Source organism: Zootoca vivipara, chromosome 12 (assembly GCF_963506605.1).
Source record: "Zootoca vivipara chromosome 12, rZooViv1.1, whole genome shotgun sequence".
In the NCBI taxonomy this organism is placed as follows: Eukaryota; Metazoa; Chordata; class Lepidosauria; order Squamata; family Lacertidae; genus Zootoca; species Zootoca vivipara.
In genome coordinates this window covers 37,222,087-37,237,589 of record NC_083287.1, presented here as the reverse complement: position 1 = coordinate 37,237,589, position 15,503 = coordinate 37,222,087, and the positions used below count along the sequence as shown (strand labels likewise).

The 15,503-nt window shown below is 40.5% G+C and overlaps 1 protein-coding gene across 1 annotated transcript in view; it reads right to left on the bottom strand.

The window, feature by feature from the left end:
- Positions 1-15,503, bottom strand: part of SPAG6 (sperm associated antigen 6) — a 59,762-nt gene that overhangs the window by 27,033 nt on the left and 17,226 nt on the right. The window contains exons 3-6 of the mRNA XM_035130051.2: positions 12,415-12,581; positions 8,312-8,495; positions 2,664-2,869; positions 1,325-1,498 (exon numbers count right to left, since the gene is read on the bottom strand). Of these exons, the coding sequence (XP_034985942.1) occupies positions 1,325-1,498; positions 2,664-2,869; positions 8,312-8,495; positions 12,415-12,581 (731 nt within the window). The remainder of the gene's footprint in view (positions 1-1,324; positions 1,499-2,663; positions 2,870-8,311; positions 8,496-12,414; positions 12,582-15,503) is intronic.

Here is a 15,503-nt window from a genome sequence, read left to right as displayed (position 1 = left end):
CTCTCTCAAGATCAAATCCTACATCCGAGAAAAGGCCTGGTGAGAAATAAATCCTCAGCGCTGGAGCGCAATACCAGATTCATCTACAGAGGCTGCTCCTGCCTGCAACCCAGCCAGCCCCTCCCCCTCCCAATCCTCTGCTTCAAATGCATGAGCTTTGAGAAGCAGAGCGAGGACTCCTGTGGAGATTGTGCTCCTGTGGCACAAAGGAAGTTTTGACTACAGCAAGGATTCCCCAAATCCTTCCTCCTCCCCCCACCCCCAGCAGCACCAGAGCTGCGGAAAGCAGCACCTCTCACATTATCCCTGTGGCATCTGGGGGTTTTTCCCTAAAGCCCCAGAGCACCTGAAATAATGAGAATATCGGATTTCGACGTGGGGTTTTGTGGCTTAAATTAATAAAAAGCTCTCAATAATGAGACCCTAGTGTGCTCTAAATGTTCACGAGCCACAAGAGGGGGGAGCGCCCTCCCCCCCCCACACTCTGCTTCTTTATAACCTTCTCAGCCTAGTTGATAATATTTGAACACTGGGGGGGGGGGTTTAAGTCAAGTTTTGGAGCATTTGGGGTATTGAGGTTCCGCAACGTTTGCAGAAGAAATGTAAGGGGTAATGTCCCAAACCTGACATGTGGATCCCCACATTTGTTTCAGAGGGAATCTGTGTGAGACAATTATGCAGTATGTGATTCACTGTATTTACTTCAATGGAGGTAGATGAATCAGTTTATTTTTACTTTACTCCATAGTCCATGCACTGAGCCTAACTCAGATCTGCTTAAAAACATGATGTAGAATTCAGAGGTTTTCACATCAGCATACAATAAGGATTTTAAAGGTAATATAAGTATTAATATCTTGCTAGGGCAGCATATTTAAAAATGGATTTCACACTGATCGGACATCCTGAAGGGGCCACGTCACAAAAACTGAGGGGCCACAATTCAACGCACCCTGAAACAAGCATAAATCTATTGATTTGAGGGATCTTAACAGCACTTATCTGTGTGCTGAATGGTGGTTTAAGGAAAAAACGCACTTCATAATTGCCTTCCCTACACTCTCCTTTGTGTCCTAAACGTTAAGAATACTCTCCATAATGAAACCCACAAGCAAGGAAAGCCTATTTTGCCCATTTCCCTATTTGTATTCCAAACACATTCAATAACAGCAACAAACATTTCCTCTCTTTTTTTCCCACCAATGGAAATTCCACAGAGCTTTTCACTTTGCCTAATGACAGAATAATACTGGGAATTTTTAACATTTATTTAAAGTATACACATTAATAACATGACCTTGTATTTGCATTCTCAAGGTTTTACCTCAGGCGTATGCCTTGCTATCTCTCTAATTAGAGTTGCAGCATTTTTCTTGACATATTCATCCGAGTCCTTCAGGCATGTGAGTACAACAGGGAAAATTTCTGCTTCAACCACCATTTCTGCCAGATCCACAGAATGCTTTGCTATCTGGCTGAGAGCTGAGAGCACCTGACGCTGGTAAATAGGAAGGATTGTTTTATAACTGGCTTATTTGGCAAACACTTTACAGAGGCACACACACATATAGAACAATAAAAAGAAATAAAACTTCCTCTCATGCTGTGAAAGAATGAAACCACCCACAACTTTTACAAAACTCACAGGCCTCCTGTGTAACAGCAACAAACAAACAAAATACAATTCTCAAATAAACCACATTTCCTTAAAGAAAGTCTTATTGAGTTCAGAGGGGCTAGTTTTGAGTAAATAAAATATGGAATCAGAGTGGAAGAAAATGCACTCATACTACAAGAAATTCAAAACAGAAGACATGCAGTTTATTGGTCTCATTTAAAAGCATTACACATGAAGTAACTGCTTTTTTCTTTTAAGTTACGAAGTACAGACCCCACAATTTTTCATCAGCTGTTATCATTTAAATTTTAATATCTGGAATAACAATATTTTTTTAAAAAAACTTTTTAAATTAAACATGCATGTGGAAAATGCCATTTGCTGTTAATTGGCATAAAATACCACATTTTTAAAAAGACAAAAGAAGTTGAGGTCCTTTAAATAACTATCCAGTTTATTATGTCATGATTTTCTGTAGAAAATAGCTATGAAATTAAACAGTAAAAAGAAAACATATATATTATGAGAAACCTACAGTCCTGTACCAAGTTTCTCAGCTGATTTAGTAGGAACCAAGTACCACTAAAAGAAATGAAAGTATGACCAAATGCATGTGCTTAAGAATGCAGAATTACCATTTTAAGAACACCATTACAACACTTCAGACTACATATTAGACCTATTGAATCAATGTTAAGAAGGTTTCAAATGTAAAGAAAATACCACTATACCTTGGACTAGCCCTTGGGATAATTATCACAGATATCTGAATAGGTACTGCTGATTAGAAACCAAATAATCTCAACATTTAAAGGTGAGCGGGTTCACTCCTTTCCCACCAGTTATTTCCACTATGTATACAGAAGTCACATTAAAAGCAGCCGGATCTCTACTTTGTTACCAATAGTCAAGTTAGCAATGTGTCTTTTGGGATAAGAGTCCTTTAGAAACCAACATTGAGATTAATACGTTTTTTTCTCAACACGCCATCACAGCTGAAAATGGGTTCCATGTCGTGGGGGGGGGGGAATAGTTTGAAAAGTACCTTTAGTTTGGCATCGGGGTTGAGGATCATCTGAGCCAAGTGAGCAATTGCCCCCGCATCCACAACCGTCTGTGCTAACTCCGGAGAATGCTTTGAAACATCACTGAGCGCGGAAGCAGCAATCCTTCTCAAAGCAATCTCTGGCTCCTGGATACAGAGGACTAAAAGAGGAATTGCTCCAGCATCCACCACAGCCTGTGACAGTTCTGTTGGTCCAATGAAAGTAATTAAGCGAGTATGGGTGACTGACCCTTGTGCAAGCCATTTTTCACCCTGACAGATACAGCAGGAGGGGGAGAGGGGAGGGTGTACTTCAGTGCCTTGACATCTGCATTTCAAATCAGCCCTCCTAGTTTCATAAACCATGTGGACCAATCCTTGGCTGAAAAGAATACAGGTCAATAGATGGACCCCCATTTACATGTACACATTTGAGGTAGATTAGGCTGAAATGGTTTCCTTACCGTGTGTGTGTGTGTGTGTGTGTGTGTGTGTGTGTGTGTGTGTGTGTGTAACAAGAGTAAGCAGATGTCAGCTGTTTAAGCCCTGACTGTTGGGGCACTGATCAATAGGCAAGCAGTTTCTGCACAGCTAACAATAAAGAAAAGCCAAAATGCCAAAACGTGTCCCCCTCTCCCACAAAGCTAATTTAGATGGCATAAATCCCCATTCGTATACGAAGCAAAAAAATAACATGCCTAAATAAATGAACTCAAAAAAAATTTAAAAAAGAAGAAATCTATATATAATAGTATATTCCACTGCAAAATCTGGCTTGCTAATTTGGGACATCAAAACGCTTTCTTTCTTTCTTTCTTTCTTTCTTTCTTTCTTTCTTTCTTTCTTTCTTTCTTTCTTTCTTTCTTTCTTTAACAGCGCATTCCTCATCAGTAAACTACCAATAACCGTCTTTCCCTACATTAAATCACTGCAACAGACAGTTGCATTAAGCTGCCATGGCCAGTTGCTTGCTTCTTAACCCAAGAACCCACAATTAACTGATATAGTCAGCATACTGTTATAGCAGAAATTCATTACCCTCCCTCCACATATTTATCATTAGCTTCAGTACTGAAGTAGAAAATTGCGGGATAGCAAATGCATGGAATAGAACAAGGGCTATTTTTGGAGATGATGAAAAATGAACACAAACCCCATTAATTTCAAATGGGCTATTATAGGTTCTTAAATAAGGTTTTGTTAGGTCCTCTCCTTGTTATGCACATACTCTCTTATCTTTAACATTTAACCTGCCTTACACTGCCATGGCAACAAATAGCTGTTGTAATTCTAGGATTCAACTTTGATTTTGCATTTACAGTCCATCAATCAAAGCCTTCAGTGGAACTTTCCCAATCACTGTGTTATAACCACAAACTTGGATTCTCCACTGATGTGCTTGCTCATGGCATAATTTATATATTTTATTATTATATAGATAGTTACTAAAGAGCACCCTTCAGCCAAAATGCTCCAGTCCTCCACATTAGAAACAGGGTTTGACATAGCTAAATCTAAATAAATTGATGAATTTTATAATTTAAAGGTTTGATAATCTGCAGTCCTGAAAGTTTTTAAATTTACTCTTGGATGTTCTTATTTGATTTTGTATTATTCATATAGTAACAGTCATTGGCTACAATCTGAGCCAATGACTGATGGTATTGCATTTTGCACCTATAATGGCACAAAAATAGTATTCTTAATTTGCTGTTAAATTTAGTTGACCATAGATGCTGCTCTTATGGGCTGAAGTACGAAAGTCTACTGCACTATATTCAGGATCGTATTTAAGGTCAAATACATAGGTTTTTCAGTACGAAGCCTGCATTTTATTTACAACATACTTGACTATAATTGTAACAAATGCATGTGCTGTGTAGTAATTTTGTATTCATCATAAAACTCAAAATATTTTTCTATTGCCTGATGTTGCAATAGATGCATATTTGTCTGTTTGTTTTTATAGCATAACTTACTGAAAAATGCAACATTCTGAACAACCTATCATAGTCTGGTCCTAAGATGTAACAGTGAAATTTCATCCCAATGGACTGGATGATGGTAAGAAAGTTCATAAATAAAACAAAACATTCTACTGAAATATTTTCCCCCACTTCTTAGAAACTACATTTTACAATGAATAAGAGAAGTAGTAGGTTTGGAACTTAAATATGATACCTATACAACAACGAAACTGAACAATCCAAACAAAAATCTAGAAAGGATCTTAAGCTAATAGGCCAGTGTATTTAATTACCGGGTAATAGGCTTTTGCTTGAATTGTTGCTCTTTTGGTATGTTGCTGTTAAATACTATAAGGTTATCTGAAGAGATGTCTGACTTGTGACTTCCCTCTTTTCCCCGTGTGTCAAGCCAGCTTGTAGATAAAATATAATGAATATGATCCCATCTTAATACAGAATATTGAAAATATTCTTGTTTACATTTTCAGGTTTGAAGAGCTCTGTCATAAGTTTAGGACCATGCATGTTTATGTATAAAAGCTTATTTTCCCTCTCTCAGAAAATGAATACTATATAGATTATTTTGTATTGTTTATCACTCTCCAGGAACAACACTATTTCACTCCAACACCCACAACCTAGATGAAGAAGGGGGTGGGGTGGGGGTGGGTGGGGAGGACTTTAAAAAAGGAATTAGGCTATGGGAATTAATTCTAGTTCAGGGGAAAGGCACAGAAGGGTTCTGAACAAATAATGTTAAGTTTAAATAAAAGAAGTAGATGGAAGACCTATGTGAGGTGATACGAGGGAAATATATATATTATAAATCAGATTGTATCATTCCCCGTAAGAAGTGAACTTAAGAGGTCAAATGCCTGTAAGAAAGCGAAATGGGGTCATGCAAGAGTAAGGCAGCAATTTTTTATATATTAAAAAAAAACCTGGCTTTGTAGAAGTATATAAATGTGTAAGTTAAAATTTAAAACAAACATTGTCTGATTAGGATCTACAAGCTTCCAGGATGTATAAAATGTTTATGTGTCAGTGAAGGAAAAACATGTAATCTGGAGGTGGAGGGAGGGAGACCTGCATGTTCAAGCTCTTAAGGATTTATAGTAAAAATCTTGGAGGAGTGGATTAGGCTTAGTATGAGGTGTGCTGGGAGGTTAAAAATCTCCCCTCCTTGAAACACATATGAATTTTCTCTAGAACTCCACCCACTGCTATGTAATGCTCAGGTCTGGAGCTTGCAGTGAACCCTGCAAACCTGATCCCTCCAATGCTATATAGCACAATAGGGAAGACCTCAATATGGTGGAAAGGAGGGAAATGTACAGTACCCTATTCTCCTATTCCCCTCCTGAAAATCTCCCTGCTCCCCCACAGCTAAGAATGAGACCACTGTTCCAGGCTGGCTGATGAGGCGCACCAGGAACACACTGCAACATTTTGTTGCAGGTTCCCCTGGTTTTACTGTACAGTATCAGCAAAACTGTGGCCATCTTGGATTTCCGTCTTGCATGCTGAAATCAACATTAGTTCAGAAGATTGGGAAGTACATACTAAGATGGTCAAGATGCATCTGGAAACCCCTTAATACCCATTGTAAAGGTCTTCCTTTAAACCCCAAGGTATGCCTTACTGCCCACTAGGATTCCAGTGCCACTGATTGCACTGATCAGATTTCAGTTCGCTTTCTAATTCTTACCTGCAACCATCTGCGTATCGATTGTCCACTGTTAATTGGAGCACTTCAAAAAAGTGGTTTGTGGTTTGGCTCAGCCCCACTAGGTCTGATGTCATTCAGAATCGAAGACTGTGATCCCATATGAGAGAGAGGATTTCCTGATCGGCTGTGTGGTCCATTTTGTTTGCTATGTATTACTGTTTCCATGGACACAAGTTCTCTGCGTGTCTGAATCTACAATTGCTTCATGAGAGGAGAAGAGGCATAGCTCTCTAGAAGCATGCACTTGTAATTTACGAACTCTTTGTAACAAGTATTTTCCCCTGTCTTCTAGTCTTTTACCGTCTAAACTAGGATAGTGTACATGTTAGAAATCTATTCAACATTTCCTTTATTTTCCTATATGTCTGGTTTTTCCTAAATAAATCTTGCTCTCTTTTTTCTTTTTCGTAAGTCATTATTTTCCCTCCAGTTTATTCAGGAGCTTTGTCATGCAAGCTTCCTGTGATTTGGAAAACAAATTAGTTCTGATAATTTAGTGGAAGATTTGAAAAATATGGCCAAGGATGTAAGGAGAATTCTACACTTTTTTAAAAAATCACTTGGTTGTTTCTGGTTTCTAAACCTACTTAAAAGGAAGTTGGCAGAGAGGAAACAGGGAGCACAGCTTGTGTGTGTGTGTGTGTGTGTGTGTGTGTGTGTGTGTGTGTGTGTGTATATATATATATATATATATATATATATATATATATATATATATATATATGCTAGCTATTAGCATATTGTTCTACAAAGTGCTAGTTCTAGGCTTGGGAGGGGGATCCTTGGGACACCTTTCTGGGTAGGTCCACTTCCCACTTGCTTCCAGACCCACTGCCAATTGACATGCCCTCTCCCTCTAAGTCCAATCCACACAACCACCCCAGAGGGAAAGCACAGGATAGGGGATGTTGCTGCCTCACCTCCTCACTCTTGTCTCTGCATGCTTGGAGAGGGCAGGTGAACAGGCAATGAGAACAAGCAGGAGGAACAGCAGCTCCCCAGGGATCTGTATTGGGTGACTGCATGGGCCTTTGGAAGCCCCCCAAATCACATAGGTGCTGTCATCATTCAGATGTCAGGTGACTGACAAGTGGTTGACCACTGTCCTGTAGGGGGATGTAGTGGGGAAGATTAGAATCTGGACCACAAACCAGATCCACTTCTCTACCTCTGCTGTACATTCTACGGTAGCACTAATATTATTTGAGAGTTGGCAGTTTATAAATATTATTGCAAATACATAAATAAATATGGCCTAGACTAGAAACTCTATAACAAAATAGTTGTGATTATGGGCAGATCCACACCATACATTTAAAGCACTGGACTCCTCTGCTTGTGGTTTCATTACTGCCTCCCTTAATTCTTCCCTCCCTCCTGATTTATATGGCACTTTTTTGAGTGTTCATATCATTTTGCATGCATTAACTCAATTTTCCTGCCAACAATTCTGTAAGGTGGGTCAGTATTAATATCCCCCATACAGTCATACCTCGGTTTGCGACCGCAATCCATTCCGCAGAGGCGGTCACTCCCCGAATCGGTCGCTCCCCAATGCATGCTTCTGCACGTGCGTGAAGTGCCGATAGAGCGCTTCTGTGCATGCGCCAGCTGCACAGATCGCTTCTGTGCATCCGAGCGACACGGAACCTGGATGTAAACACTTCCGGGTCCGCAGTGGTCGGAAACCGAAGCGGTCACAAACGCAGGCGGTCGCAAACCGAGGTTTGACTGTATTCAATTTTAAGTTAAAATTTGAACTGGGGACTCTCTTATCCATTATGCTACAATAGCTCTTATCTCCTAATATCGCATCTGAGACATGCTAGCCCATGAAGCTACAATGGATGTTGCGTAGGAGCTGTGACCATGCTGCTTTCTGTGTTCCCTCTGACAGTTGTCACAATGTTAGCACACACAAAAACATTCTCAAACGTTAGGAATGCTGTTACCTGCATTGTGTCTCGCTATATAGCCAAGGGCCCAGGACGCAGCTTCCTTTACTCCAGGGTCAAAATCCTCCAAGCAGATGACCAACGTGTCTAGTGCTCCACAGTCAACTATCGCCTGGGCTAGCTGGGGAGAATGTTTTCCAACTGCTCGCAATACAAACGCAGCTGCTTTCTTGTAGAAACGCTGCAGAAGCACCAGGGAGAGGAGAATACAATGCAATTATCTGAGGACTTTTTAAAGGTTTTGCAAGACATAAAAACTTTGCACTAAATGATTTTATACAAGTTGAGCAATTTGTTCCTATCACACCAGGGCATGAGGGGCTTTCTGGTGTATTTTTCACTGTGAGAATATATACAAAGGGGGTATATTTGGGAAAGGGCCATAGGTCAGGGGCAGAGTACCGTAAGAAGGTCCCCATTTCAACCCCCAGCATCTCCAGTCTAAAATCCTGGAGGGTAGACAATACTGAGTTTGAGGGAAGGCAGCTTCCTATGTAGGAAATTTTACAGCATGCACTTGCAAGGTCTCTAGAGATACATTCAATATGCAGCAGATGACTAAACTGGTCCTTGAACGTCCTAGCAGGTTAGGAGACTTTAAGCTAAAAGTGCAACCCTGCTTCCCCCAGCATGCTACATTGTGGTTTACCGTGTAGAAGCCAAGCAGAACTTCCCTCTCCCCACCCACAAGCCACAGTCATGTCCGTATACTTCATTACAACCAAGCGATATGCCCCAAGCAGCAACCCATCTGTGCTTTGAAGGGACTATCCAACAGACTGTTCGTTCTCAGGACCCATCCATAACTCGGAATAAAAGTATGAACAAACTGCTGGTTTGAAGTAAAGCACTGGCAGTGTTTTTAAAGGAAAACAGATACTCAGGAGTCAGGTACTCCAGTTATTTCATGTGCTGGGGGAGTGAACACAAGCTCTTCCAGGCCCCTCAACTGGATATCCCATTTTGGGGGGCTGTGCTCCTGCATAAGAGCATGGTGCCCAAAAATGAACATTTTGATGGGGTGTCGTGCTCTCGAACAGGTTATGTGGCTCACGCAGTGAGTGAGCCCCAGAAGATGGGCGTTCCAGTTTCCCGCTGCAACACATTGGAGGGTATGACTCCTCCCTTCCACCAGTTGTCTAAAATGATGAGTACTGTGGGGGAACCACAAGGCCTCTGGAGGCGAGGGCCCATTTCCGTATCGCACAAAATGGTTGGGGCCAGTTGTATTGTGCCTGAACCAGGGCAAAGTCACAGCTGACTTCCCCTGTCATCCTGCTATAGAGTCGTACCTCGGCTCCCGAACACCTTGGGGTCAAACGTTCCAGCTCCTGAACGATCAAAACCAGAAGTGAGTGTTCCGGTTTTCAAACGTTATTTTGGAAGCCAAATGTCCAACGGGGCTTCCGTGGCCTCTGATTGGCTGCAGGAGCTTCTGTTTCAGAAGTCGAATGGACTTCTGGAACGGATTCGTTCAACTTCCGAGGTACGACTGTATTAGAAATCTGTGTGGTAAAAGGTGGACAAGCTCCACCATTTCAAGCCCATGCAGAGCTTGCCTGAGGCCCGAGGTGGGAGTCTTGTTAGAATAAAGTTATAAACTCAAACAAAAAGGCAGCTCATCCCTGGCGGGGGAAGCTGTCCAGCTTAGCCCTCCAAAGCCTGGAGCAAGTGTACCCAGCTACATCCCCCTCTCTGCACAGGCCTGTTTCAACAGATGCATACACAAGAGGTGAGAATGACTAAAAGGATGGAACCCACTTTACAGATTGTGAGGGCTGAACCAGGAAAGTGAGAGGGTGTGATTTTGAGGTTGTGGTGCAACTAGTGCCACGTCACTGGGGGCAGCACGCCTGCTCTCTGCCCCCAGTGGCGGAGCATGAAGCTCCGCCGCTGCCCTGAAATGATTTGCCTAGCTGCTGTCCATGCACACGTCGCAAAGAATTGTGCAAGGCTTGCATATGAGAGAGATACTATCTAAACAAGACTCCTATTTTTAAAAATAATGAGAAAATACCGTCAGAATGGTCAGTGTGAATAGACCTTGATCTTGAAACAGGGAAAAAATAAACCCTGTCAGCAGCTGCTACGGGCCAAACACCAATACTACAAAGACTGGCTATAAAATATTGCAAAATGTTGATGGCTGCTCAGAGGACAACATTTAAGAGTGCCAGCATTATTATTAGCAAGTACTTGTATGTGCATCAGAGCATGCATATTATGACTTTCAAATAATTGTGTTTTAAGCAGGAGGCTGTGTTTCAAAGGCTTTTTAATATTGGTTGGTAAAATCTGCAGGGAGGCCCATCTATGCACTTCCCATTCATTTCACTGGTGCCTGCACAGCTAAACTCCCAAAGGACTGCATCCATTATTATTATTCAAAATGAACTACTTCTGAAATAATACACATTACAATGAGTCACAGACCCAGGGACTAATGTCACTGCACCAACATGCTTCACACACTCGGAGCCAGCTCAGGGATAACTTTTAGCATTGGAGAAAAAATAAAACTAACCAAATTTCACATCAGTGCTGAGACTTTAATAGCTGCCTCTCCGCTGCCACATTTTATGCCAAACCATGAAGAAATGCCCAAGTAGCTGGAACTGATGTAAAGTCTGTGCACCCCTTTTTTCAGTGTCTGTTTACCATAGAGATTTTCAATCTCACCAGCTATCTTCCTAAGGAACCATTTATCTGAGTAGCAAGCAGAAGAAAAGATTCACTAGTGAGAAATTTTGAAAAGCTCAGGGCAAAACCGAGCAGTTTTGGCAGGGAAAAGATTTTACAGAAAAACAGAAGACAACATAAGATCAGACAATAAACACCAAAGCAGCACACAAATTTAGCTGAAACACTGCAGCAATGTGAGAAACACCATGTTCGGTACTTCATTCATTCTAGAGTATTCTTGATTCCAAAAGGAAGTTATTAGTTCATTGATAGGAAAATAAGTATAGCCAAAAAGCACAGTTTATATATGGAATTCTGGATTCCAAGCCGGCATCCCTCCTGTCCAACAAAGGAGGGTCCTTGTTTAAAGGAGAAGAGAGCAGGAACAAGCAAGATTCTATGTGTATTGCTGTGCAAGCAGCAAAAGGGAGATGATGAGAAAATCAAGGACTGTACAGGTTAGACGTAGCTGCCCTGCCTGATGCTTTGCTGGTGATTTTAAAAGACTTGGCATCCAACACCAGGTTGCAACCTGGAAACCCTAAGACTACAACTCCTATCATCCCTGATTATTGGCCATACCAACTGGGGCTAATGTGAGTTGAAGTGCAACAAGATCTGGAGGGTGCAAGGTTGGGAAAGATTGTAACAGGTCCTTAAAGTCCCTTTTCTGTCAATTTCATTGAGTTGGTCTTTTAAAAAAGAAATAGCTGGAGGATGCATGTACCCCAGCAATCTGGTGCAAGACCTACAGCAAGTCACAAATGCCATGCATGTTGTACACTATTTCAAGAAGATCAGAATGATTGAACTACTTGACTATATAATACAATCTATTCATCAGCAAATATAATAGTTTTAAAAAGTATTTTGCTATTCAAACACAAATACATTTGATATTACACCGCTAAGGGTTTCTAGACTCTCATGTGTTGTGGTATCATTTATGCTACAAAATTTAGTCTTACGTGCATTTTACTCAGCCACTGTTAACAAATAGCTAATTACTGGGTGTGTATTATTTCATTTATAAAACAGCCTTCTCCATGCCATCACTTCATTAAACAGTTCAGGAAATAAAATTACCAGTAATATACTTCAGCTAATGAAGTAAGAATAAAATCTTTTCCTTTTCCTTTTTTTAAAAATGGTCATTAAATTACAATTATGGACACCTTCTATCAAGAGGGATCAATGCACTAAGCATGTATGTTGTGGCAATGACAAAACATGAATCTACAGAGTCTTATTAAATATCTAATTAAGACAGAATAGTTTTTCATTAAAAAACATAATGCATACAATCTATAAAATATAGATAAAACAGGCACATATATTATACATAAATATAAGGCAGAAGATTTTAACCCCATATGGCAGTGAGAAAAGGCTTCTTTAAGAAAATAATAGTTCCTTACATTCTGCTCAGCCAATGAATACACGAGCTGCGGAAGAATATCTCCCTTAACTACAGCTTCTGCCAGGTCATCATTATAATTGGCAAGTCTCCCAAGAGCCAAAGCAGCTGTCTGTTGAATATTTGGAACCACATCCAATAGGAGCGGCCTCAGCAGAGCCATTACACCTGAGTTATGAGAAAGGAGGGAAAGTCCACACAGTAATTAGAGAAACGAATCAAATGCTACTTTTAAAAGAGAAAAATAAAATAAAACACACTGAATGCTGCAAGTAAACCTAAGCTCTGTGTTAAGAACCATTCCTGGAGTACACATTTTACCCATCCAAAGTGGGCAACACCATTAGGAATCGGGGAGAAATTCAATTCAGTTCACATTTAAAGGCCAACCTACCTAATTTGCCCTTCTTGAAGCAACATGAGAACCAAAACAATATGAGAACCATCCTTTGAAATCCACATTTCCTCAGAATTTGTGATGCATGTCCCCAAACAATATTTACAATGATGCATATATTAGAGGAAAGTGTGTGTTAGCATGAATAGAATGGTGAAAAAAGCAAACAAAAATGCAAAGACACAGTAATCACAAACTATTATACAGTTTTATACTGCTAAATTATTAAACTAATTTTCTGAAATATTAATACTCTACTAATGTGGCTTGTTGATATTCCACAAATGCAGCTGGTGAAGCAAAAGAGACCATCTGATGATGTTCTTGCAGACTTCCCATAGGCATCCTTATGACCACTGTGTAGTGTAGTGGTTAGAGTGTTGTACTAAGACCAGAGACCAGGATTCACATCCCCACTCAGTCATGAAGCTCACCAGATGGACCTTGAGTTAGTCACACAACTGTTATGAGGAAAAACCAGGGAAGGGAAATAACATGTGCCACCCTGAGCTCCCTGGATGAAGTGTGGAGTGTAAATTGAATAATAATCAAACAAACTCAACCTATACCACTTTCTTCAAATCCAGCAAAACTTCCAACCGCTTAAGTCAGCTTTTTAGTCAATATGAAGAACACTTTTGCAGCACAAACACACAACAGTCTGTTTGTAGTTTTTCACTGGCCAGTGATTCATTTCTAGAAAAAGAGATGCGCCAGATCTAATCTCTTCCTGTAAAGTCACATTATGGGACACAGAGACCCGTAACCTAATCTCAGATATGGTTTCGACTACTCATAGTGAAAGGAGGGCACCCATGGGGAAGTTTCCTCCAAAGCAAATACCACCTTCAGTGTTGGAACTACTGCAATCCCAATAATGGGGCCGTCTCCTCCCTTCATTGACACTATTTGCCTTAGGAAAAAGAGTTGAAGAAATCCACACATCACCTCACGAAAATCAGTTTCCACTGGGTACACCACAGCGGTCTGAAATTTGCCTGTGCCTACTTCCTGCCCATGGGCACCTGGTGGTGTGCAGCTGCTGACACATGCAAAACTCAACTCTTTGGCACACAGCTGCAAATTTCTTGGGGCACCTAATAAAGGTCACCACTTCCCATGGCTCCTGCTGAACACAACCAGCTGGCTCTGCATAGGGAGCTGCCACGTAGGAATTTCAAACAGCTTTGTGCAATATCAGCTTGAGTGGGTAGACTTCTATCCTCTGAGAGAGCCCTTGTCTGAATCTGTTGTTGAATGACAACCTCTATTGTCAATCAGCAAGATGCTCACCCTCCCCTCCCCCAAACATTTGAATGACAGGTGTAAGATTTAAAACGTTCGGAAGGAGAGAGAATTAGTTTTAAATCATTGGGGGCGGGGAAAGAAGAGGATTAGAAAAATGGATATCTCAAAATGGAGATCTGCATTATCTCAAGAGGATTACAACTGGTTCTTGTATGAGAAGAGGAGGCTATCTGCTTTTTCTCTGTGGTCACTTCCCATGCTGTACCAGGAACACTGGAGCAGAAATGTTTGCATGTGGGAAGAGTTGGCACCATGGTGACTTTCCATGCCAATACTACATTTTTGTCTAGGAATAAGGAGCAATGCCCCATGTGAATTTCACGTCCTAACGTCAGCAGAGCATTATGGCAGGCATCCCCAAACTTCGGCCCTCCAGATGTTTTGGACTACAATTCCCATCATCCCTGACCACTGGACATGTTAGCTAGGGATCATGGGAGTTGTAGGCCAAAACATCTGGAGGGCCGCAGTTTGGGGATGCCTGCATTATGGGATGGAGTCAAAAGGAAGCAGTAACCACATTGCTCCCAGAATGAAAGTACTGCCCTTTCAAAACAATGTCATTTAATCAGCAATTTTGGTCTTATTGACCTCCACCTTCTTTTTTTGCTCTAGTCTTTTGCAAAGTAAGCCTGTACTTACTCAAATAAATTATCTGTTTAAAGCATTCCCATCCCACCCATCAAAAAAAAAACATTTTCAGGGCAGTTCATAATAAAATATACAAAATAATGTAAAAAATAATGTAAAAAATTCAGTAAAATATTAAGAAAATAATAAATCGCATGTGTTCTAAGGACACATGTACCTGATATGCATAAGACTGCACCATTGTGCATTGTGGTAATTAATCTGGAATAAGTATGACATTCCAGTTGTACTCACATGCAAGTCTAAATTCCCATCTTACCCACCCACAAACAATAGGGTGAGAAAATTTGTCCTTTACCGATTCCAAAGGGCAGTTCATCTGTCTTAAATATGAGCCCACCAATTTACCTTAGCTATCTTGCAGCCACTACCCTAAAATAACCTAGTTTACCCAACCACTATGGGCCATGAGCTACTTGGCAGTTTATGATAAATTACAGGAAACCAATGTAAAATGACTTGTTTACAGAAAACATGTCAATGGACTAAGATAGGGAGCACTAAGCCCTAAACAAAGGATGTCACTGTGAACTATCTGGAGATGTTCCAAGGATATGTGAGACCTATTGTAACATCATGATTTTGGGTTTGTTTTTTTTAATGTTAAGCTTCTAGATCTCAGCATTACACTGAATATTTTTTAAACAGAAGCAGTGCATGTCTCAAAAAAACAAAATTTAAAATTTAAAATAACTAATATCTTAAAATTTAATGAGCATTTTTTAAAAATGCAA